The sequence below is a fragment of the Macaca mulatta genome, chromosome 20, assembly GCF_049350105.2.
Source record: "Macaca mulatta isolate MMU2019108-1 chromosome 20, T2T-MMU8v2.0, whole genome shotgun sequence".
Taxonomy (NCBI): Eukaryota; Metazoa; Chordata; class Mammalia; order Primates; family Cercopithecidae; genus Macaca; species Macaca mulatta.
In genome coordinates this window covers 24410729-24435623 of record NC_133425.1, presented here as the reverse complement: position 1 = coordinate 24435623, position 24895 = coordinate 24410729, and the positions used below count along the sequence as shown (strand labels likewise).

At 45.5% G+C, this 24895-nt stretch overlaps 1 protein-coding gene across 16 annotated transcripts in view; it reads right to left on the bottom strand.

The window, feature by feature from the left end:
* SLC5A11 (solute carrier family 5 member 11) overlaps window positions 1–24895 on the bottom strand; it is a 91345-nt gene that overhangs the window by 41156 nt on the left and 25294 nt on the right. For 9 of the 16 annotated variants that reach the window (XM_077986597.1, XM_077986596.1, XM_015125824.3 and 6 more), the window contains 6 exons: window positions 18201–18359; window positions 14659–14730; window positions 10851–10955; window positions 8560–8619; window positions 1998–2102; window positions 325–430 (listed from right to left, as the gene is read on the bottom strand). In XM_077986597.1, the coding sequence (XP_077842723.1) occupies window positions 325–430; window positions 1998–2102; window positions 8560–8619; window positions 10851–10955; window positions 14659–14730; window positions 18201–18335 (583 nt within the window). In that variant the 5' untranslated portion in view covers window positions 18336–18359. The remainder of the gene's footprint in view (window positions 1–324; window positions 431–1997; window positions 2103–8559; window positions 8620–10850; window positions 10956–14658; window positions 14731–18200; window positions 18360–24895) is intronic. The other 7 variants (XM_077986600.1, XM_077986601.1, XM_077986602.1 and 4 more) reach the window with 6 other exon arrangements.

Below are 24895 nucleotides of genomic sequence, written 5' to 3'. Positions count from 1 at the left end.
AGTAGAGATGGGGTTTTGTCATGTTGGCCAGGCTGGTCTGGAATTCCTGACCTCAAGTGATCCACCTGCCTCGACTTCCCAAAGTGCTGGGATTACAGGCGTGAGCCACCTTGCCTGACCTAAAATGCTTTATCTTATCAGGTAACCCCCTTCCTTTGGATAATGGTCAGGAGAAATCTTTTTATCTAAGGTAAAGGAGTGACGTTTAATGAATAAATGGGTCTTAGCACAATGGAATATCAGAAGATGGGCAAGGAAAAGGTAGAGTGGCCCACAGCCCCTGCCCACCACCTCTGCCAGGTGTTAGCCTTTGTTCAGTCTTACCAGCAACCGTGTATACAGCAGTGATGGCCAGCAGCCCAACTATGGCCAGGTACAGATCCAGGTGCAAAGACTGCTGGATGAAGATGGCACCTGCATACATGTCTACCTGTGGAGAAAGGAGGTTGATGGATGAACAAATGAATTAATGAACAAATGAACGAATGAATGAATGGACATTTGCAGCCCAGGTTCCCTGGGATCAGGGCCTAGCCCAGATGCTGACAAACACAGAAGAGTCACACATCATCCCTTCTTCATCCATTGCATCCCAGATCAGGGGTCTTAAACTGGAGCCCTGCAGGCCCTGGGCTGATACAGCAGCCTCCTCAGTCGTCTTTCTGCTTCTGCTTTTGGTCCTCTCCCACTCCATCTTCCACACGGCAACCTTCATTAAATACCATCATGATCACTTCATCCTTCTCCTCCCCACTCAAACTCTTAAGTAACTCCCCCATTGCCCCCAGGATAAAGGCTAAATAAATGAGGCTAAATACCCACTTCATACTCCCAGACCTCCACAGACTCTGAAATACCCTCTGTTTCTCAATAAGTCATGTGTGCCTGGGCCTCCTAGATTTCGCTTGTGCTGGTGCATCCGTCTGGAGGGCCAGTCCCCTTTCTCTAACTGTAAGTTCCTCCTGGAATGTCACTTCCCCTAGAAGGCTTCCCACATCTGTAGCTTCCCACCAGACTGCAAGTGAACATTCTAGTAAGGAGCCTGTGTGTCTGTCCTGCAGTCTGGAGCTGGCGTAAATTCACTTATTGTTATTTGGATTGAATGGAACCTCTTCTGCTCCCCCCTCACCACTTCCCATAGGACAAGCTCCTCCCTCCTCCCTGGCTGGAAGCGAAGACAGCTTCTGCTGAGGGGCACGTGTCTGGAGGTTGCAATACACCTGTTCTTTGCCACTTCCTAGGAGATCTGCCTATCCAAAGGTCAGGGTGCGGCAGGCACAATCAGCCATCAGCACATCTGATAAACAGTTGATCACTATCTAATTCCAGGAGGAAGAGAACAGTCCTATTCAAGGGTTGACAGGGTTCTTGGAGTCCCACTGATCAACCCACACCATCCTTAGATGTTGACAAAAAAGTTTTGGCAGGAGTAGGAGAGAAAGTCCTCTCCTTTCCTCTACCTTTTCTCCGAATTTCTTCTTCTTCTTCTTCTTCTTTTTTTTTTTTTTTTTTTTTTTTTTTTTTTTTTTTTTTGACACAGAGTCTCGCTCTTTCACCCAGGCTGGAGTGCAGTGGTGTGATCTCGGCTCACTGCAACCTCTGCCTCCCCGGCTCAAGCAATTCTCCTGCCTCAGCCTCCCGAATAGCTGGGACTACAGGCATGAGCCACCACGCCCGGCTAATTTTCATATTTTTTGGTAGAGATGGGGTCTCGCCATGTTGGCCAGACTGGCCTCAAACTCCTGACCTTAAGTGATACACCCGCCTCAGCCTCCCAAAGTGCTGAGATGACAGGCGTGAGCCACTGCACCCGACCGTTTTCTCCCACTTTCCTCTGTCCACGCTTACCTCCCCACATCCCATCTTCCTCTAACCTCCCTGCAGCCTACAAAAGAGGAGGAGAAAGGGGATAGGGAGGAGACACTCCCGAGCAGAGATCTGTGCCTTATCTTCTCCCCATGCTGCATGGGTGTGGCCAGGCTCTGTCCCCACCTTACCGAGATCTTGGTGAAGATGTAGATAAATAGGTAGAGTACAGCCAGGATGACGGGAATTCTGACACCACCGAAGCGCTTCCGTAGGTATTCCGGCATCGTGGTGACCTGAGGGCCAGAGCTGAGATTTCACCACCAGCTGACTTCACCACCAGCACGTGACCTCCCCCACACCAGCCCTTCCCATCTGCTCCTGCTCCTGCAACTCAGAGCACAGATGGTCTTCCTGAGATTCTCAATTTGATACTTAAGAAGGGAGGAGAGGGGCCCAGCGCAGCTGGTTCCCATCACTTTGGGAAACTGAAGCAAGAGGATCGCTTGAGTGCAGGAGTTTGAGACCAGCCTGGGCAACACGGTGAAACCTCATTTCTACAAAAAATATAAATTTAGTCATGTGTGGTGGCAGGTGCCTGTAGTCCCAGCTACTCAGGTGGCTGAGGTGGAAGGATCGCTTGAGCCTGAGCCCAGGAGGTCGAGGGTGCAGTGAGCCGTGATCATGCCATTGCACTCTAGCCTAAGTGACAGGGAGCCCCTGCCTCAAAAAATATACATATGTTAGACAAAAATAAAGTCTAGGTGGATAATAGATTTAATTGTGAGGCTGTGCACGATGGCTCACACCTGTAATCCAGCACTTTAGGAGGCCAAGGTGGGAGGATCACTCGAGCCCAGGAGTTCAACACCGGCCTGGGCAACATCTCTATTGCTACAGTAAGACCCCATCTCTATTATTTTTTTAAAGACGTATAACCTAGTAGAAAAATGGGCAAAAGTCCTAGACAAGTTACTTCCTCAAAGAGGAAATCCAAATGGCCGGAAAATGTATAAAAAGAGTTGCCAATTAAAAACAGTAAGATGGCCGGGTGTGGTGGCTCATGCCTGTAATCCCAGCACTTTGGGAGGCGAGGTGGGAGGATCATCTGTGGTCAGGAGTTCGAGACCAGCCTGGCCAACTTGGCAAAACCCCGTCTCTACTAAAAATACAAAAATTAGCTGGGCTTGGTGGCTGTAGTCCCAGCTACTGGGGCAGTGTGTGTGTGGCAGTGGACGGGGCGAGGCAGGAGAATCAAGAATCACTTGAATCCAGGTAGGCAGAGGTTGCAATGGGCTGAGGGCATGCCACTGTACTCCAGCCTGGGCGACAGAGCGAGACTCTGTCTCAAAAATTTTAAAAAGCAGTGAGATATCACTACACATGCACCAAATTCACAAGAATCTTTAAGTTGGAGAATATAAAATGTCACCAAGGATACAGTGAATTTCAGGAAAGGGAATTTTCATATGCTGTTGGTGGGAATATGAATGGATAGAACTACTCCAGGAAAATGTTTGTCAATATATTGTAAAGCCAAAGATGAACATATCCAAGGACCTAGAAATTCCACTCATAGGTAGATTTTCTCATCAGTACATGTTTATGTGCAGAAGAACACATTTATAAAAATGCTCACAGCAGTGTTGTCTGTCATAGACCAATACTGGGAGCAACTTGAATGCCCATGAACAACAGAATAGACAAACATATTGGGATGTGAGTCATACTACACGATACCGCATAGCAATGAAAATTAAGACACCAGCTACATGTAACAAAAGAATATTACTCCAAGCTGGGTGCAGTGGCTCACACCTGTAATCCCAACACTTTGGGAGGCTGAGCCGAGTGGATCACCTGAGTTCAAGACCAGCCTGGCCAACATGGGGAAACCCCGTCTCTACTAAAAATACAAAAATTATTCAGGCGTGGTGGTGGCCGCCTGTAATCCCAGTTACTTGGGAGGTTGAGGCAGAATTGCTTGAACCCAGGAGGCAGATGTTGCGGTGAGCTGAGATCACGCCACCGCGCTCCAGCCTGGGCAGCAGAGCGAGACTCTGCCTCAAAATAAAAGAAAAAAATTACTCCAGTTTTCAATTATCTATAACCCACCCTTCACCAAAAAAAGTAAAATTCAACTATACTGTTCAGGTATGCAGAATTAAAACTGTAAAGAAAAGTAAGGAGGGGCCGTGCGCGGTGGCTCAAGCCTGTAATCCCAGCACTTTGGGAGGGCGAGACGGGTGGATCACGAGGTCAGGAGATCGAGACCATCCTGGCTAACACGGTGAAACCCCGTCTCTACTGAAAAATACAAAAAAGACTAGCCAGGCGAGGTGGCGGGTGCCTGTAGTCCCAGCTACTCTGGAGGCTGAGGCAGGAGAATGGCATGGACCCGGGAGGCGGAGCTTGCAGTGAGCTGAGATCCGGCCACTGCACTCCAGCCTGGGTGACAGAGCGAGACTCCGTCTCAAAAAAAAAAAAGAAAAGCAAGGAAATAACTACTTAATAGGAAAGCCAAAGAGAGAGGAAGGCCTTGTGATTTTTCTTTTTTAGAGACAGGGTCTCGCTGTGTCACCCAGGCTGGAGTGCAGTGGTACGATCATAGCTCACTGTAACCCTGATCTCCTAGGTTCAAGCAATCAATCCTCCTGCTTCAGTCTCCCATCCTCTTGCCTCAGCCTCCTGACTAGCTGGGACTAAAGGTACACACCACCAGTCTCAGCTAATTCTTTATTTTAATTGTTTTGGTAGAGATGGGGGTGTCACTATGTTGGCCAGGCTGGTCTCAAACTCCTGGCTTCAAGCAATCCTCCCACCTCAGCCTTCCAAAGAGCTGGGCCTGAGCCACTGTGCCCGGTCAGCATTGTGACTTTCTAAAGGCTTGCAAGAGACATTATATTTCCTTCCTTCCTTCCTTCCTTCCTTCCTTCCTTCCTTCCTTCCTTCCTTCCTTCCTTCCTTCCTCCCTCCCTCCCTCCCTCCCTCCCTTCCTTTCTCCCTTCTTTCCTTCTTCCCCTTTCGTTTCCTTTCCTTTCTCTTCTTTTCTTTTCTTTTCCTTCTGACGGAGTCTTGCTCCGTCACCTAGGCAGGAGTGCAGTGGTGTGATATTGGCTTACTTCACTCTGCCTCCTGGGTTCAATCAATTCTCCCACTTCAGCCTCCCGAGTAGCTGGAACTACAGGCGCCCGCCACCATGCCTGGCTAATTTTTGTATTTTTAGTGGAGACAGGGTTTCACCATGTTGGCCAGGCTGGTCAAACTCCTGACCTCAAGTGATCTGCCTGCCTCAGGCTCCCAAAGTGTTGGGATTACAGGCATGAGCCACCGCACCAGGCTGACATTGTTTTCTGTCTTGATGTGGGTGTTCCTTTAACAATAATCTGTCAGGTTGCATTTTTGTGTTTGGTGTGTGTGTGTGTGTGTGTGTGTGTGTTTCATTGCTTTTCTGAGTGCTTATTTCATGTCCTAATAAAAACAAATTGGGTAGCTTTTAAACTTTTCTCAACACTTTGGCATTTATTATCTAGGTTGGGTTTAACCTCTCCTTTGTGTATGTGTAAGATATTGCCCAAAGGATGTGTAGATCCGGGAGATTTTATTTTCTTATTTAACAATAGCTTGTAGATTAGCATGCCTCTATGGACTTCATCCTTTGTCACAGCATGAAGTAGTATAGCCTGGCCATCCAGTTCCCTGTTAATGGACATGGTGGTTGTTCCCAGGTTTTTCTATTACAAACAACTACTGCAGCCATTTCAGAGCTCTGCATCTGGCCTGCGCAGTGGCTCGCGCCTGTAATCCCAGCACTTTGGGAGGCTGAGGTGGGTGGATCATGAGGTCAGGAGTTTGAGACCAGCCTGACAAACATGGTGAAACCCCGTCTCTACTAAAGATACAAAAATTAGCCGGGCATGGCGGCGGGTGCCTGTAATCCCAGCTACTTGGGAGGCTGAGGCAGAGAATTGCTTGAACCCGGGAGGTGGAGCTTGCAGTGAGCTGAGATCGTGCCACTGCATTCCAGCCTGAGTGACAAAGCAAGACTCCATTTCAAAACAAACAAACAAAATAAAACAAAAACAACAAACTTTGCATCTTCTCAACCTTAAGCTTCACAAGTTCCTTTCTCACTCTCAGCTGATGACATTATCTTCTGTTTGCCAGAGAAAATGGAAGCCATCAGGTGAGAATGTCTGGCAACCCTAAATATTCACTTACCTGCATCTCTACCATTATATATGCCTTCCCGTAGCAGGCGCTCAATAACTTTCTTGATGCATTGACCCGGAGATCTTCACTTCCAGTCCAGTGTTGTTATACCTCAGATGCTCTGTCTACATGGGAGCTAGCCACAGGGGTCAGGAGCAGACCCAGGCCCCCTGCTCACCAAAGGTCTCGCATTTTAGACTTTTGGGATTACCTCCAAGGGAGGTTACTTACCCATATACCCCTGCCCTTAACACAGAATTGCTATTCTCTGTCACTCAGGTTGGACTGCAGTGGAGTGATCATAGCTCACTGCAACTTCCAACTCCTGGGCTCAAGTGTTCCTCCCACTTCAGCCTCCTGAGTAGCTGTGACCACAGGCACTCACCACCAGGCCCAGCTAATTAAAAAAAAAAAAAATTTAGTAGAGATGAGGTCTTGCTATGTTGCCCAGGCTGGTCTTGAAATCCTGGACTCCAGTGATTCTTCCTCCTTGGCCTCCCAAAGTGCAGGAATTACAGGCATGAGCCACTGCACCCAGCCTGAAGGATTTTTAACATGATTTCTGATTCCCAAGCTTTTTTTACTTTGTGCGTGCGTGCGCACGCACGGTGTGTGTGTGTGTGTGTTTGAGATAAGGCCTCATTCTGTCCCCCAGACTGAAGTGCTGTGGCACAATTATGGCTCACTGTAGCCTCAACCTACCGGGCTCAAGTGATCCTAATCCTCCTGCCTCAGCCTCCTGAGTATCTGAGACTATAGGTGTGTGTCACCACACTCAGCTAATTCTTGTATTTTTTGTATAGATGGGATTTTTCCATGTTGCCCAGGCTGGTCTCGAACTCCTGGCCTCAAGCAATCCACCCAGCTCGGCCTCTCAGAGTGCTAGGATTACATACATGAGCCACCATGCCCAGCCTACTTTGTGTATTTTTTAACATTTCCATAATAAAAAGCTAAAATCAGTTATTGCTTTATGAACAACACTGTGATATTGTGTGATCTTGCCACGTGCAGTAGAACATCTAGAACAGAATTAAGAAAGTATGAATGATGCAATGCTGCCAGTGAGATCATAGATGATTTTTCAAAAACTGCTTTTCAGGCCAGGCATGGTGGCTCACGCCTGTAATTCCAGCACTTTGGGAGGCTGAGGCAGGTGGATCACAAGGTCAGGTGTTCGAGACTAGCCTGGCCAACATGGTGAAACCCCCGTCTCTACTAAAAATACAAAAATTAGCTGGGCGTGGTGGTGGGCACCTGTAATCCCAGCTACTTGGGAGGCTGAGGCAGGAGAATTGCTTGAAACCAGGAGGCAGAGGTTTGCAGTGAGCTGAGGTCTCGCCATTGCACTCCAGCTTGGGCAAAAGCAAAACTCTGTTTAAAAAAAAAAAACCCACCAAAAATGCTTTCAAAGAGTCAAAAGCAGCATTATTTTGTAACTAAAATGTTGACATTTTGTACCAGACAGAAATAGCTCAATTATTATAGTTTTGTGTGCAAAGAAAGAAAAAAAAAGTCACTGAATTATATATATGATTTCTAAATATATATATGATTTAAATATATATATATTTAAATATATATACGATTTAAATATATATACACACACACACACACACACACACACACACACACACATACAGGCTGGAGTGCAGTGGCGTGATCTCAGCTCACTGCATCCTCTGCCTCCTGGTCTCAAGCAATTCTCATGGCTTCTCAGCCTCCTGAGTAGCTGGGATTATGGGTGCATACCACCATACCTGGCTAATTTTGTATTTTTTTAGTAGAGACAGGTTTTCACTATGTTGCCCAGCCTGGTCTCGAACTCCTAGCCTCAAGCCTGCCTTGGCCTCCCAAAGTGCTGGGATTACAGGCATGAGCTATATACTTTCATTTTTATTTTTATTTTTTAGTAGAAAGCAGAAACATAGGCTGGGCATGGTGGCTTATGCCTGTAATTCCAGCTACTCAGACTGGGAGGCTGAGGTGTGCAGATCACTTGAGCCCAGGAGTTCAAGACCAGCCTGGGTAATGTGGTGGAGTTTTTGTATTTTCTACTAGAAAAAAAAAAATACAAAAATTAGCTGGGTGAGGTGGCGTGTGTCTGTGGTCCTAGCTGCTGGGGAGGCTGGTGAGACTAGGTGAGCCAAGATTGCACCACTGCATTCCATCCTGGGGACAGAGCCAGACCCTCTCTCAAAAAAATATAGCAGAAACATATTGTGATTTAAGCACTTAAAAGAGATTGTGAGCTTTACATTTGTGTTTTGGGTATTTAAAATTTGGGGGCCCATAGTTTTTCCAACCTCCAAATGCCCTCTGTGTGCCTTGGATGTTGGTTACTGGCAGGAAGTGCTACGGACCGGGTTTCTCATTGTCTCACCCGTGGATCATCCCTCCCCTTTACTGGGGCCTTTGAGTGGCAGTCTGATGGATGACCATGGGCAGGATGGACGGATGGCGGGATGAGGGAGGGACTGCAGGGCTGAGATTCCCAAAGCATCTTTCAATTCTACAGCATGCCAACGCTCCCCGACTCACCTGACCAGCAATGTAGATGGGGAGGAAGATCCAGGCCAACATCAGCACAGAAAACAAGCCCTGCTCAAGAAAACACAGTCAGGACTTGGCCCGCAGCTCACAACAAGGTACCTATTTGGATTTCCCTCTGCACCCTGAAGCAGCCCGGCCTGAACTCCACCTCTGGTGTAGTCTCTTACTTGCTGAGTGGTTCACCTGTGCTGACCTTCATATTTCCGTTTTTAACATGGGGAACGGATTCAGGAAGGAAGAGGAGAGTGGAAAAAGAAGCCTTTTGCGATGCTTCCTAGTTCTGTGTCTCCTAAACATCATGTCATCGCTTCATTGTGCCCCCTCCCTTCCTTGGCAGTGATTACAACAAGGCTGTGATAGCAGGCAGACCTAGGTTCAAAGACCGACCACAAGAGTTAACACAGGTCTCCAAGACTCATTTTTCTCACCTGGAAAATGGGCATATCAGTGCCTTTCTAGGTGGTTGCAAGGAAATCAGCGAGATGATACTTAATGAGTACTGTATGCCAGGCACCTCTCTGCACCCTTTACAAGCATTAATTCATTTGACCCTCATAATGATTCTACATGGCAGGTACCATTAATATGCCTGTTATGTACATGAGGCCCAGAGAGGTTAAGAAACTTGCCCAGCTGAGTGCGGTGAGTCACGCCTGTAATCCCAGCACTTTGGCAGGCAGAAACCAGCAGATCACTTGCACCCAGGAGTTCAAGACCAACCTGGGCAGCACAGTGAAATTCCCATCTCTACAAAAAATATGAAAATTAGCTAGGCATGGTGGCGTGCACCTGTGGTCCCAGCTATTTGGGAGGCTGAAGGGGAAGATGGTTTGAGCCTGGGAGGTGGAGGTTGCAGTGAGCTGTGACCACACCACTGCACTCCAGCTTGGGCGACAGAGCGAGACCCTGTCTCAAACAAAAACAAAAACAAAAACAAAACAAAAAACCACTTGCCACCCAAGATCACACAAAAAGCCACTTGCCTCTGAAGTTTATAAGAGTTGGAGCAAGAATGTAAACCTAGGCAGTGTGGGTCCAATCTGTAAATGAATCCTATAATGGGATAGTGTATGTAACATATCTCTGTTCCTGGCATAGAATAAGCATCCAAAAAATATTGGACATTATGAAGGCAATGATCATTATTAATAATCCCCTCCCTGCCCTGACCCCAGTAAAAATCATATCCCAAATGAGCCCTGCTATATAGGAGAGTGTATCTTATCTCTTGGGTATCCCAGAGGTAGCCAAAAAAGTCAAAAACTACTAAACTGTAAAATTTTTGCGATGGTTGATTGATGTCTAAAGTACACAGAAATACGCTTCAGTCTCCACGATACCTTCTTTCTTCTGCATCTCTAGGAGAGGAATTCTGAGCCTTCCTCTTCACACACCATTTTTTTTTAAATTTATTTTTTAAGACATAGTCTCACTCTGTCACCCAGGCTGGAGCGTAGGGTCACGATCTTACCTCATCGCAACCTCCATCTCCCAGGTTCAAGTGATTCTCCTGACTCAGCCTCCTGAGTAGCTAGGATTACAGGCGTGCACCACCAAGCCTTGCTAATTTTTGTATTTTTAGTAGAGATGGGGTCTCACCATGTTGGCCAGGTTGGTCTCAAACTCCTGACCTCAAATGATCCACCCACCTCGGCCTCCCAAAGTGCTGGGATTACAGGCCTGAGTCATCGTGCCCAACCCACTATTTTTGGGGGGTTTTTTTGGAGTTTGTTTGTTTTGTTTTGTTTTGGTTTTGGTTTTTTTTTTTTTTTTTTGAGACGGAGTCTCACTCTTCTTCTTCTTCTTCTTCTTCTTCTTCTTCTTCTTCTTCTTCTTCTTCCTCCTCCTCCTCCTCCTCTTCCTCCTCCTCCTCCTCCTCCTCCTCCTCCTCCTCTTCTTCTTCTTCTTTTTCCTTTTTTGAGGCAGAGTCTCACTCTGTCACCCAGGCTGGGGTGCAGTGGCACGATCTCGGCTCAGGCCATTCTCTGGCCTCAGCCTCCTGAGTAGCTGGGACTACAGGTGCCCGCCACCACGCCAGGCTAATTTATTGTATTTTTAGTAGAGACGGGGTTTCCCCATGTTAGCCAGGATGATCTTGATCTCCTGACCTTGTGATCTGCCTGCCTTGCCTCCCAAAGTTCTGGGATTACAGGTGTGAGCCACGACGCCCGGCCCCACCATTCTATTTTTAAAGTGCGGGGCATTCGTACAACTTGCCCCTGAGATCTACCTATTAGGTAGAGGTAAGATGTCATCTATGCCCTGAGTAAAATACTTACATTAAGCTCATAAGCTGATACAGAAAGGCCCGTAGCAGCACCTGACCCTGCCAGGCCAATGAAATGTCCACTTCCAACATTGCTGGCAAACAAGGATGCACCCACCTGTGGGAAGATGGAGGGGTCAGATGTTGGAGACAAAGTCGAGGGTACCTGCTCACCACCCCCGATTCTTTCCATGCTCCAAAGGGACAGAGAAGAGAAGTGGAGGAAGGCAGGGCTACCCCTAGCCTATCTGGCATTTTCGTTTACATTAGAATGAGATTCTCCTTTCCCAAGACTCTTACTTGGTCAGAGCCCACCTGTCAGAGATTGGTAGAATAAATATTCATGTCTACAGGGCCTAAAATGCAGATTGCCCCCTCTAGGGTTGTGCAGTGCACAACTTTAACAACTGTACCCAGCATCCCTGCGGGGGTCGGGGGTCAGGAAAGAAGATGAGAGGTAATGTAGAAAGTGATTCATGATGAGAATCAGGGAGCCTTTTTAACTGCCCAGATCTGCTTCTAACTTAGCAAAGTAGATAGTCCTCCTGGTACAGCACTAAATGGCTAGTGATGTACTTGATGATGCCAATCCCTGGTCTCCCTGGTCTCAACTGATTGGACAAGCCTGGGTACCTGGCCCAAGCTGGGCAAATTATCTTCTCTTTCCTGGGAATTTGAAACAAGGACACCATCTCTGCTGGTCCCTTGGACTGGGGATGTTGAACCGGGGGGGGTATGTGTGTGATGGGGGTGAGGGAGTGGTGTGGAGGCATGTTTCACCATGTGCCAGTCATCACTGCCAGTTCAGAGAGAGAGGATAATGGAGTCCTGCACAGAAAGGCAGGCCCAGCTGGGCACTCTGGCTCACGTTTGTAATCCCAGCACTTTGGGACGCCGAGGCAGGCGGATCGCTTGAGGTCAGCAGTTTGAGACCAGTCTGGCCAACATGGTGAAACCCCGTCTCTACTAAAAATATAAAAGTTAGCCAAGGGTGGTGGTACATGCCTATAATCCCAGCTACTCAGGAGGCTGAGGCAGGAGAATCGCTTGAGCTGGGGAGGTGGAGGTTGCAATGAGCCGAGATTGCGCCACTGCACTCCAGCCTGGACAACAGAGACTCCGCCTCAAAAAAAAAAAGAAAAAAAAAAGGCAGATCCAGTGAGGAGGGGAAAGGAGGGAGCAAGAAGAAAAAGAGGAGGAGGAGGAAGGAAAGGAGGAGGAGAAGGGTGAAGGAAGAGAAGAGAGGAGAGAGAATTGTGAAAGAGCCATTTTGCCTCCTTATTGACTTTCCTATCAAATTCTTACCAAATTCTGTTTCATGGATCTACATGTTTATCCTTCTGTCAATATCACACTCTTTTGATTACTATAGCTTTGACTCCATCTCAAAATAATAATGATAATAATAATAATAATATCTATCTCTTTTTTTTTTTTTTTTTTGAGACAGAGGCTCGCTCTGTCACTCAGATTGGAGTGCAGTGGCGCTATCTTGGCTCAATGCAAGCTCCGCCTCCCAGGTTCATGCCATTCTGTTGCCTCAGCCTCCCAAGTAGCTGGAACTACAGGCGCCCGCCACCATGCCTGGCTAATTTTTTGTATTTTAGTAGAGATGGAGTTTCACCGTGTTAGCCAGGATGGTCTCAATCTCCTGACCTCGTGATCTGCCCGCCTTGGCCTCCGAAAGTGCTGGGATTACAAGGTGTGAGCCACCACGCCTGGCCAATAATATCTATCTCTTTAATGATATATTCTGTTTGGTTAAACATTGTTCTCATACTTTAGTTTTTAAGACATGGCTTTTTTGTGTGGTTTTTGGATATACATAAAATTGCTGATTTAAGGCCTTTGTTTAGTGAATATAACATCTGGTCTTTTTCAGGGACACTTTCTATTGACTGCTCCCCCCACCTCCATGTATGGACCATAATTTCTTGGGCTTTTTGCATGTCTTATAATTTTTTGTTAAAGGTGGACATTTAAAATAATGTCACTGGTAACTCTAGAAATCTGATCATTCCTGACTCTTCAGGGTTTATTGTTGTTTCTTCTATTCATTCCTGCTGTTGTTGCTGCTTCTATTGTTTGTTTCATGACTTTCTTAAGTTAAGTTTATAAAGTCTGAATTCTTTGTCACGTGTGTCCACCAAAATCTAAGCTCAGTTTATTGGGCAGCTAATGACTGAACAGACATTTTCTTAAATCCCTGAAACCAATAATTTTTCCAGTCTTTGCAATTCTTCCAGCTTATAACTCTGCCTTAGCCTTCACTTCCTGCTGGTGCAGAGCCTCAAGGTCAGCCAGAAGCAGGAGCTTAGGGCTTTCTTGGGTCTTTCCTGAGCATGTGTGTGGTCCTGTGCACATGGCCTTCTAGATTCCCAGAAATATGTCTGAGCTTTTCAAAGCACCCTATGTGCATCTCACTTCCCGGCTTTTCTATTGAAGTTATTTTATTAGAATATTATTTGCCAAACTGTTATTGCCACAGCTGCAATGTTAAACAATTGCCACTGATTGTTTTTCTACAAATGTGTCTAGGGAAAAGGCTATTCACACTGACCTTACCTTCTAGGTAAGGTCAAACAAAGATGAGCCTAGCAGGTGGGGCTTTCCAGGAAACTAAATGACAGGTAAAATAGTGACCTTTTTTTGAGAATGGAGTTTGAAAGAGTTCTAACCCCGTTCTGACCTCTTCAGTTGCTTCTAGGCTGGTGGTTCCCAAGGCTACTACTACACAGCTAAAGAGAGAGAGATGGAAACAGGGCCAAAGCTCACTGTTTTTTTCCTGAGATCCAGCTGTTTTTCTTGAATAAATGCTTCCTGAATTATTGCAGCATGTGGTTAATCTCCAGAGTTCTAAAAAAGTTGATTTTGACAATTTTCTTTTTTTCTTTTTTTGCTTCGGTTCTCATTACTTTTATGGAGGAGATAATTTTTGAAGCTCTTTACTCTGCCTTTCCCAATGACACCATTGAAATGTGACTTTTCCACTTGGCCCGTATAGAAACGGGTCTGGCCTGTAATTTACTTTAACCAACAGAATGTAGTAGAAGTGACACTGTATGACTTCCAGGCCAAGACCTTAACAGCCTAGTCGCTTTCATTTTTGCCCTCTTGAAATTCAGCTACCTGGTTAAAACAAAAACAAAAAAAAAACAGCAAGAAAAACCACAAAACCCTGGGCTAGGCCACTGAATGACGAAAGAGAATAGGGAGAAAATGAGGTCCCAGTATTCCAGTGATCCCTGCCAAAGTCCCCCAAATGTGGATGAAGCCATCTTGGACTTCTATCTAGCCTAGTCACCAACTAAATGCAACTGCATGGATGAGTCCAGGGGAGAAAAGCACATTTTTTAATTTTATTTTTATGATTCCCTGCTTTCCTGTGTAGAGCAAATGATACTGGTTTTCTGTTTAAGGTTGTGATTATATATATTTACATATTTATTATATATTATATAATATATAAATTATATTTAATATTATATAACTATAAATTACATATAATATATAGTTATATATAGTATATAACTATATAATAAATAAATTATATATTATATATATTATATATTATAAAAATATTATATTTATATAAATATTTATTTTTAAAACCTAACTCCAGATTTTTCCCTTAGGTGAGCTGATGAATTTTTTTGTTGTTGTTTAAACAAATTTGAGCTGGAGCTAAGCCTTCTCTAGTTTAGACAATGACTTCCAAACAACATGAGATCAGAGAGTCCTGCGAGATCAAAGGCTGGACAGAATCCCAGCACTTAAAGATTCTTTAAGAAGTGACTTTAATTGAACCAAAGACCACTTACTGGCCACCACACCATGTCTCCTCCAGCCAGGAAGTAACCTTTCACTGTGTCTCTTTTGGTCTTCACTGTGGACTACAAAAAAGAAGAGAGGTGGGTGAGGGAAGACATTAGCAATCAGAGGCATCTCAAAATGGCCAAGGCCAGGGATTGCAAACTGGGAGTCCTAAAGGCCAGATTTGGATATATTTCTGGGAGATCAAATATATTTTGTTTCTCCCACAGTTTTGGAGAAAATTTTAATTTTGGTGTTTTTAGAGGAGACATAAACTCTTCAGGTCAACACAGCTCCTACCACTTGTTGCTACAAACATTTATTTTATGATAACCTAGACATTTGAGTCTTAGGCTCATGGCTTGTCTATGATATTTTATAACTGATACCATTTATTGAGTGTTTACTATGTGCCAGACGCTGTGCCAAGCACTTTATATGCATCACCTCATTTAATCCTTACCAACCCCTATGAGGTTGGTGTCATTAGGCCAATCTGATAAAAGAAGAAACTGAGGCTCATGTCTCAGTCTGTTTTATACTGCTATAACAAAATACCCAAAATTTTAAACAACAGAAATTTGTTTCTTACAATTCTGGAGACTGGGAAGTCCAAGATCAAGGCACCGAGAGGTTTGGTGTCTGGTGAGGGGTAAAACTAGTTCCCTTGAGCTTCTTTTTTTTTTTTTTTTTTTTTTTTTTGAGACGGAGTCTTGCTCTGTCGCCCAGGCTGGAGTGCAGTGGCCAGATCTCAGCTCACTGCAAGCTCCGCCTCCCGGGTTCCCGCCATTCTCCTGCCTCAGCCTCCCGAGTAGCTGGGACCACAGGCGCCGCCACCTCGCCCGGCTAATTTTTTGTGTTTTTAGTAGAGACGGGGTTTCGCCGTGTTAGCCAGGATGGAGCTTCTTTAATAAAGTCTCTAATCCCATTCGTGAGGGCTCAGTTCTTATGACTTAATCACCCTAGAAAGACCCCATCTGTTAATACCATCACATTGGTGATTAACTTTCTTTTTTTTCTTTCCTTTTCTTTCTTTCTTTCTTTCTTTCTTTCTTTCTTTCTTTCTTTCTTTCTTTCTGCCTTTCTTTCTGCCTTTCTTTCTTTCTTCCTTCCTTCCATTCTTTCTTTCTTTCTGCCTTTCTTTCTTTTTTCTTTCTTTCTTTCTTCTTCCCCTCCTTTCCCTTCCCTTTTCCTTCCTTCCTCCCTTCCTTCCTTCCTCTCTCTTTCTCTTTTCTCTTCTTTCTTTCTTTCATTTTTTTCTTCTTTTTCTTTCTTTTTCCTTTCCCTTCCCTTCCCTTCTCTTGCCTTTCTTTCTTTCTCTCTTTGTCTCTTTCTCTCCCTTCCTTCCTTTCCTTCCTTCCTTCCTTCCTTCCTTCCTTCCTTCCTTCCTTCCTTCCTTCCTTCCTTCTTTCGACTGTCTCTCACTCTGTTACCCAGGTTGGAGTGTAGTGGCATGATCATGGCTCACTGTAACTTTGAACTCCTAGGCACAAGCAGTCCTCCTGGCTCAGTCTTCCAAGTATCTGGGACTACAGGCATGTGCCACCATGCTCAACTAATTTTTGTGTTTTTTGTAGAGATGGTATCTCACTATGTTGCCAGGCTGGTCTTGAACTCAGTTCAAGCGATCTGCTCACTTCGGCCTCCCAAAGTGCTGGGATTACAGGTGTGAGCCACTGTGCCTGACCTTTTATCTCAAAGTTGTTAATATCCTTAATACAAAAAGAGCTCCTGGAAATTGACAAGAAAAAGAAGAAGAACCTAATAGGAATAAGACAAACGATATGAAGCCATAGTTCACATAAAGAAAATATATGGTGTTTAAACATATGTTATGGGGCCCAGCCTCATTAATCTCTCATTTATCTCTCATATAAGATAAATGCATATTAACAATACTTTGAGATATTATTTTTCCTAGCCTGACAAAAATGAGTTTGGCAATACACTGTTGGTGAGAATATGACAAAACAGACTTCCTCATCATTTCTGATGTGTACACCTAAGGAGTGCAATTTGACACAAACTAGTATAATACCAATGCGTATATTCTTTAACCTGGCAATTTTGCTGCAGGGAATTTGTCTTATAGCTACACTCCCAAATAGTGTACAGAGTTTATTTATTTATTTACTTATTTTGTTTGTTTTTGAGACAGATTTTCACTCTTGTTGCCCAAGCTGGAGTGCAATGGCGTGATCTCGGCTCACCACAACCTCCGCCTCCCAGGTTCAAGTGATTCTCCTGCCTTAGCCTCCTGAGTAGCTGGAACACAGGCACCCACCACGATGCCCAGTTAATTTTTGCATTTTTCATAGAGATGGGGTTTCACCATGTCGGCCAGGCTGGTCTCAAATTCCTGGCCTCAAGTGATACGCCCGCCTTGGCTTCCCAAAGTGCTGGGATTACAGGCATGAGCCAGCGTGCCCGGCCAGGGTTTGTTTATTATAGTATAGTTTATTATAGTAAGAGATTGGAAACAATCCAAATGACCCTCAGCCTGAGACTAGTTAAATAAATTACAGCACAATCATCTAAGGAAATATTGTGCAACTTTTAAGAAGATAAGGAATGTCTATGTGCTAATGTGAAAACATATCTAAAAGATACTGAGAAGTGAAAAATAACAAGTTAAAAAACAGTATAAGCAACCTTCTGTTTAAGAAAGAGGGAAATATACATATTAAAATTTGCTTGGATTTGCATAAAGACACTTGAACAATATGCTAATGTACTAACAAACTAATAATACTGGTTACCTGTGGAAAGAAGGCTAATATTGAGACTTTTCATCACTTCTCATAAGTGATTTTTATTTTTGAACCATGTGATTGTATTGCCTTTAAAATTTTTCTTTAGAGTAAAAAAAAAAAGTTGGGCTGTTTGTAATCCCAGCACTTTGGGAGGCTGAGATGGAAGAACTGCTTGAGCCCAGGAATTTGAGACCAGCCTGGGCAAGATACCGAGACCCCATTTCTACAAAAAAAAAAAAATTAAAAATTAACTACCTGGCAGCTGAGGTAAGAAGATCACTTGAGCCCAAGAAGTTGAGGCCACAGTGAGCTATGATTGCCACCACTGTATTCTAGTACCCTGGGCAACAGAGGGAGATCCCATCTCAAAAAACAAAAAAACAAAAACAAAAACAAAACGAAAAACGAAAAACAAAAACAAAAACAAAACCATGAGCTTCAAAATAAGGGAGACAGGGATTCCAACCCCAGATCTCCTAACTTACTTACAGGATGAGGATCTTAAATTATTTGGGCCTCTGTTTCCTTATCTGTAAAATGGATATTGTAATAGCATCTTTCTCACAGGGCACTGTGAAAATTACATGAGAAACGTAAGTGAAAATGCTTAACACAGTGTCTGACAATAGTCCACACCTAATGCATGTTTAAAATTTTTCTGATTACTCTATAACCTTGTGTTAGTTTCTTCCTCTCACAGTCAGTATCTTAGCTCCAAAACGATGAGGTTAACTCCAGACCTCTAAATAGACATTTCCTTCTCTCTTCATCCCCCATCCCCCAGTGGCCTGGCTTACCCATAGTCCAACAGCCAGGACAAAGAGGAAGTACAGAACCAGCACCGCGATGTCCCCGGGCTCCAAGCCGTTCTGGGGAAATGCATCCAGGAGAGCTGTCTGCGGAGGCTGAGGCCTGCTGGTGCCGCTCTCCATGGTCCTGAACGAGACCTCAGGATCCTGAGAAAGGGTAAATGCCAGTCAGATGCCAGATCCTAGCATCATTCTTATCACCCTTTCTGTAGCTACCTCCCTAGGCCATCCATGAAAGAGAACCCACATGGAGGGATGTGTGGTGGAGACAGATCTTCAGGGAAGACACATCCATCCATCCATCCACTCATTCATTCATTCAACACATATTCATAATGAAGTCACATCAAATCTGCAGTCAATTTTGTCACTCACTTGGCAAAATAGAAAGAAGCATAAACAATTGAAATAGTACAGGTGATTTCAGCATCCTCTTCCACTTAGCAAGCACGTGTCCCAGAGTGAGAGAAAAATGAGACTCCTGAGTCAGTCTCCACTTCTGTGGTACCTCACAGCTGGCTGAGAGTCAAGTCAATAATTTTGTCTGAGGCTCAGCCAGACACCACAATCTTGTTCCAATGCTATATATACCCATGAAATTTAATATATTTAATAAACAACCACATTGCATCTACTATATCCTGGGCATCATTCTAAGTGTTTACTAACCTGCAAAGTGGGGACTATTATTATCATTCCCATTTTACAGATGGTGAAGTTGAGACACAGAGACACAGAAAAGTTAAGTAAGTGCCCAAGGTCAAAAAGCTGAGATTTGAACTCAACAATCTTGCTCCAGACTCCATGCTTTGAACCATGAATCTAAGTTGTTTTCTCAGTGCCCTGCAAATCCATGGGCAATTTAAGGGATTCTTGTGGTAGACAGAGAAATGGCCCCCAAAGATGCTTACCTCTAATCCCCAGAACCTGTGAATATGTTGTTACATATCAAAGGACAATTAAGTTTGCAGATAAAATTAAAGTTAGTAGTCAAATCACTTAAAATAGGGAGATGCCTAGCTGCAGCTAACCTGAAAATAGGGAGATGCCTGGATTAACTGGGTGGGCCTCATGTAACACAGAAAAGATAGAATCAGAAGAGATAGCCACAGAGATGACAGCAGGAGAAGGATTTCACTCAATGTTGGTAGATTTGAAGATGGGGTAATGGGGCTACAAGCCAAGGAGTGCAGGTGGCTTCTAGGAACTGGAAAAGGCAAATTAACAGATTCTTCCTTAGACCATTCAGAAGGAATTCAGTCCTGCTGACACCTTGATTTTAGCCCAGTAAGACCCATTTAGAACTTCTGACCTCTATAACTGTAAGATCATAAATTTATGTTGTTTTAGCCACTAAGTTCATGGTAATTTGTTAAAGCAGCAGTCAGAAACTAATAAAATTTCCAAGGGTGATTTTTGACCACGAGTGATTAGGGCATTGACTTATTCCTGTGTTAAGATGCACCTCCACTCTGTGTCAGCCTTTGGGTGTTCAGGAATGAAAATACTTGATCCCTGCCCTCTTGCGATGCATAACCCAGTGATGGCACAAAGCCACCCATGGACAGCACAACGTGATGTTTCATAGAGTGTAGGTTCATGGGGAGAGATGTTAAGAATTCAGGCTCAGAAGCTGTACAGCTTGGCTGGGCTCAGTGGCTCATGCCTGTAATACCAGCACTTTGGGAGGCCGAGGTGAGTGGATCACATGAGGCCAGGGGTTCAAGGCCAACCTGGGCAAAATGGTGGGACCTTGTCTCTATTAAAAATACAAAAATTAGCTGGGTGTGGTGGCGCATGCCTGTAGTCCTAGCTACTCGGGAGGCTGAGGCATGAGACTCGCTTGAATCTGGGAGGTGGAGGTTACAGTGAGCTGAGATTGCACCACTGCACTCCAGCCTGGGCAACAGAGCAAGACCTTGACTCCACCATTTACACTTGGCTAATTTTATTTTATTTTATTATTTTTATTTTTTTTTAGACGGAGTCTCGCTGTGTCTCCCATGCTGGAGTGCCGTGGCCTGATCTCTGCTCACTACAAGCTCCACATCCTGGGTTCATGCCATTCTCCTGCCTCAGCCTCCCAAGTAGCTGGGACTACAGGTGCCTACCACCACTCTTGGCTAATTTTTTTTTTTTTTTTGTATTTTTAGTAGAGACAGGGTTTCACTGTGTTAGCCAAGATGGTCTCGATCTCCTGACCTCGTGATCCACCCACCTCAGCCTCCCAAAGTGCTGGGATTACAGGTGTTAGCTACCGTGCCCGGCTTATTTTATTTTTTAAGAGACAAGATTTCCATGTGTTCACCAGGCTGGCCTTGAATTCTAGCCCCAAGAAATCCTCCCCACCTTGGCCTCCTAAAGTGCTGGGATTACCATGCCCAGCCAAGGTACATTTTTAAGGAAGAAAAGACTCCAACACTTTGCATTTTATGTAATCTGAAGGTAGGTTGTGGACTTAGATAGCGACAAATGGGATTTTTGCCCACATGAATGTCTGGCGGGTCCTCTGATAATCTTTGTTGTGGGGGCAAGTTCTGTACATTTCTGGAAGTCTAGACTCTCTGGCTTCCATCCACTGAATGCCAGTATTCCCACTCTTGAATTATTGTGACAACCAAAAATGCTCTCATAAATTTTGAAACATCTCTGAAGGGCAGCAACACCTCCAGTGCACACATGTGCTCTGGGTTCGAGGATGTCAGTGAAGAATTTCTAATAAGAAAGTGGTATGATGAGACGGGGGCAGCCTTGATAAGAAGGAGGAAGGCAGGCAGGGAGGTTATTCTGGAGGTAGTGACTCAGGCTTGAGACCATACATGGGCAGGGGTTAGTCCATTCCTTCTGTTATAATCAAATACCTTAGACTGTGTAATTTGTAAACAACATAAATTTATTGCTCACAGTTCTGGAGAAAGTCCAAGATTGAGCTGTCAGCAGATTCAGTGTCTGGAGAGGGCCCGTTCCTCATAAATGGTACTTTCTTACTATATCCTCACATGGTACATGGATGGGTCAACTTGGCTCTCTTAAGCCTTTTTTATTTTATTTATATATTTTGAGACAAGGTCTCACTTTGGTGTCCAGACCGGAGTGCAGTGGCACAATCACTTTTTCTCTTTTTTTAAAGAGACAAGAGTTTCACTCTGTTACTCAGGCTGGAGTACAGTGGCATGATCACAGCTCACTGCAACTTCAACCTCCTAGGGTCAAGAGATCCTCCTGCCTCAGCCACCCAATTAGCTGGCACTATAGATGCACCACCATGCCTGGCTAATTTTTTTTTTTTTTTTTTTTTTTTAATAGAGATGAAGTCTCACTATGTTGCTCAGGCTGGTCTCAAATTCCTGGGCTTAAGCAATTCCCCTAACTCGGTCTCTTAAAGTGTTGGGATTATAGGCATGAGCCACCACACCTGGCCTAAAGTGTCTTTTATAAAGGTGCTAATCTAATCTGTGGGGGCAGAGTCCTCATAACCCTAACCCTCTCAAAGGCCCTGCCTCTTAATACTATTGCACTGGGGATTCAGGTTTCAATGTAAGAATTTGGGGACAGAGGGACATGCACATTCAGACCATAGCAGAGGGAGTAGATCAGAGAAATAATTTGGAGACCAGGTGTGGTGGCTCAAGCCTATAATCCCACCACTTTGGGAGGCTGAGGCAGGAGGATCACTTGAGCCCAGGAGGTTGGCTACAGTGAGTTATGATTGCCCCACTGCACTTTAGCCTGGGAGGCAGAGCAAGACCTTGCCACAAACACACACACACACACACACACACAAAAGACTAAACTAACCTAACCTTTGTGCAAGAAAGTGAGAGGAAGGCCTAGAGGTGGCGACTCCCTTTCAGGGTAAGGGTGGAGGCCCTTAAGGGAGGTTCCAAGCAGAAAAAGCATTCTGGCAGCTTCAGGAGGGAGGGTTGCCTTGTGGGTTGTCTCAAGGGTGAAGCCCCATTAGGTAAGTAAGGTTCTCATCAGACTTTAGAGGGGAGGAGGCTGGGCGCAGTGGCTCATGCCTGAAATTCCAGCACTTTGGGAGGCCAAGGCAAGGAGGATCACCTGAGGTCGGGAGTTTGAAACACGCCTGGGTAACATGGTGAAATCCCATCTCTACTAAAAATGCAATTTTTTAGGTGGGTGTGGTGATGCGCAACTGTAATCCCAGCTACTCGGGAGGCTAAGGCAGGAGGATCTTGAATCTGGGAGGCGGAGGTTGCAGTGAGCTGTGATTGTGCCACTGCACTCCTGCCTGGGGGACAGAGTGAGTTTCTGTCTCAGGAAAAAACAAAACAAAACAAAACAAAAAACCAAACTTTACAGGGGGAGTGATGGCTCCAAGAGTTTAAGTTGTGTCCAAAGTCACATGGCTGACAAGGGACAAAGCTGGGACTCGAATCCAGTCTGATTTCAGAGCCTGCGTTTTCAAACACTTCAACGTGCTTCTTCCAAAACAGGATTTGGGGAAAGATGAGGAGCAGGAAAGCGCAGGAAGCAGGTTTAGGTGGAGGTTGATGCTGAATTGGGGAGTGGGGCAGAGGGAGGAGGGAGGAGGGGCGGTGGCTGCCTGGTGAGCCAGCCCTCCCCGTCCCTGCCCGCCCCTTCCAGACCTCTGCCTGCCAGGCACCGAGAGAGCGGTGGGAGCAGCTCCAGCAGATAAACAAGTTATTCATCACCGCCGTGGGGCCCGCAGCCGGCGAAGCTGGCACCAATTCCAAGCCCTTCCTGAGTCTCCGGGAGGTGGGGCCCAGCCAGGGGCCGCGAGGGACGTGGCTCCATCTTCACGGTGGAGACAGGAACAGCAACCAAAGATGCTGTGCAGCCTCGGCCACAGGCTCCCAGGAGGAGCCCTCCATGCACTCCACCCTCTGCAAATCCACGCAGTAGGTGTACTGAGAACCGGCCCTAACACTTGGTGAGCACGATTTCTATTTGAGTGGCAGGCACAGAGCACAGCCCTTTGAGGAAAACGAGATTTCACCTCCATTTCACAGGTGGGAATCGGAGGCACAAGAGGGGAAAGTGAGTCCAACTCAGGCACGGCTGTGCCACTTGCTTCTAGGCCACAGTCAGTGCCACCGGTGGGATTCCAACCCAGGTTTACAGGTGGCCATTCCTGGCTGGTCTGTCTTTCTTTCCCCCCACCCTTCTCTCCTTCCTTCTCTCTTTCCCTCCTTCTGGCCCTATTTCTTTCCCACAAGCATTATTAAGCACCATGCCAGGCCCTGAGGACTCAGCAGAACATTTATTAGTCACCAGCTGTGTGCCAGGCTCCATGCCAGGCCCTGTAACTCAGTGGAACATTTATTAGTCACCAGCCATGTGCCAAGCTATGTGTTAGGTCTTGTGACTCAGTGAAGCAAATGTTATTAGGCATCAACTATGTACCAGGCTCTGTATGAGGCCCTGGGGACTCAGTGAAACAAACATTTATTAGGCACCATCTGGGTGCTAAGCTCTGTGCTAGGCCCTGGGGACTGAGTGCAACAAACATTATGAGGCACCAACTGTGTACCAGGCTCTGTGCTAGACCCCTGGGGACTCAGTAGAACATTTATTAGGCACTGGCTGTGTGCCATGCTCTGTGCTAGCCCCTGGGGACTCAGTAGAACAAACATTTATTAGGTGCCAGCTGTGTGCCATGCTCTGTGCTAGGCCCTGGGGACTCAGTGAAACAAATGTTTATTAAGCACCAGCTGTGTGCTAAGCTCTGTGTTCGGTATGAAGGACAAAGCAATGAGAAGCGTAGACTTGGCCCCGTCCTCTGGGTTTTCATCTCAGTCTCCTGCGCCCTGTGTGTACCTGGGTCCACTCGGTGAAACGACCCTGGGCACCCTTTGTCCCTTGCACGGTGATGCTTGGCTCCCAGGCTGCCTCAGGAAGGTCTGGTTGGGGGTGGCTCCTTCTTAACCTCTTGTGAAGAACCCTCCCTGTGCCCGCGGGGAGGATCCACCAGCTTGTGTTATAACAAAGGCTTTGTTGGCAAGGAGAACAGCCTACCCTTGAGGTCGCCTGTTGGCCAAAGCACAAAAGGAAGCTCAGTGGAGCAGGGACTTCTCTCATCCCTTCCTTTCAGCCACTGACATAATTTGCTATGGTAGATGTGAAAATTTTCCATACCCCAGGAGATGTGAGAATTTTCCACGCCCCAAGAGATGTGAAAAATTTCCACATCCCAGTGCAAGGAAAAGATCAAAAAACAGGTTCTCAGGTCACAGGTGTGGGAAGGTGAGCTGTGATTGTATTCACCACATTTCATGCCTTAGGCTGGCTTCTGGATGTGCATGATTCTTTATAACTTCTGTGTGTCTGAAACATTTCATGATGAAAGAAAAGGAGGGAAATAAACAGAACACAGTTTATAGTATGAAGCCATCTGCGTATATTAGCAGCACTCAAAGACACAAAATAGTCCTATTTTGCCACAGTGCAGGCATATTTCCAGATGAATATCAAACACATTAGAGGGGGTGGCAGGAATGGGGGGAGAAACAGAGAGAGTAGGGGAGAGAAAGAAAGAGAGAGAGAGAGAGAAGCAAGAGAAGTTCCCTGCCCTGAACAAAAATAATAATTACACTAATTACAAATTTTAATTATGAGCAACAGACTCTCCAGGAAATAGATATGTCGTGATAAAGCGTAAAGTGTAAATACTTTAGAACTGCACTGCCCTGGCTCAGATC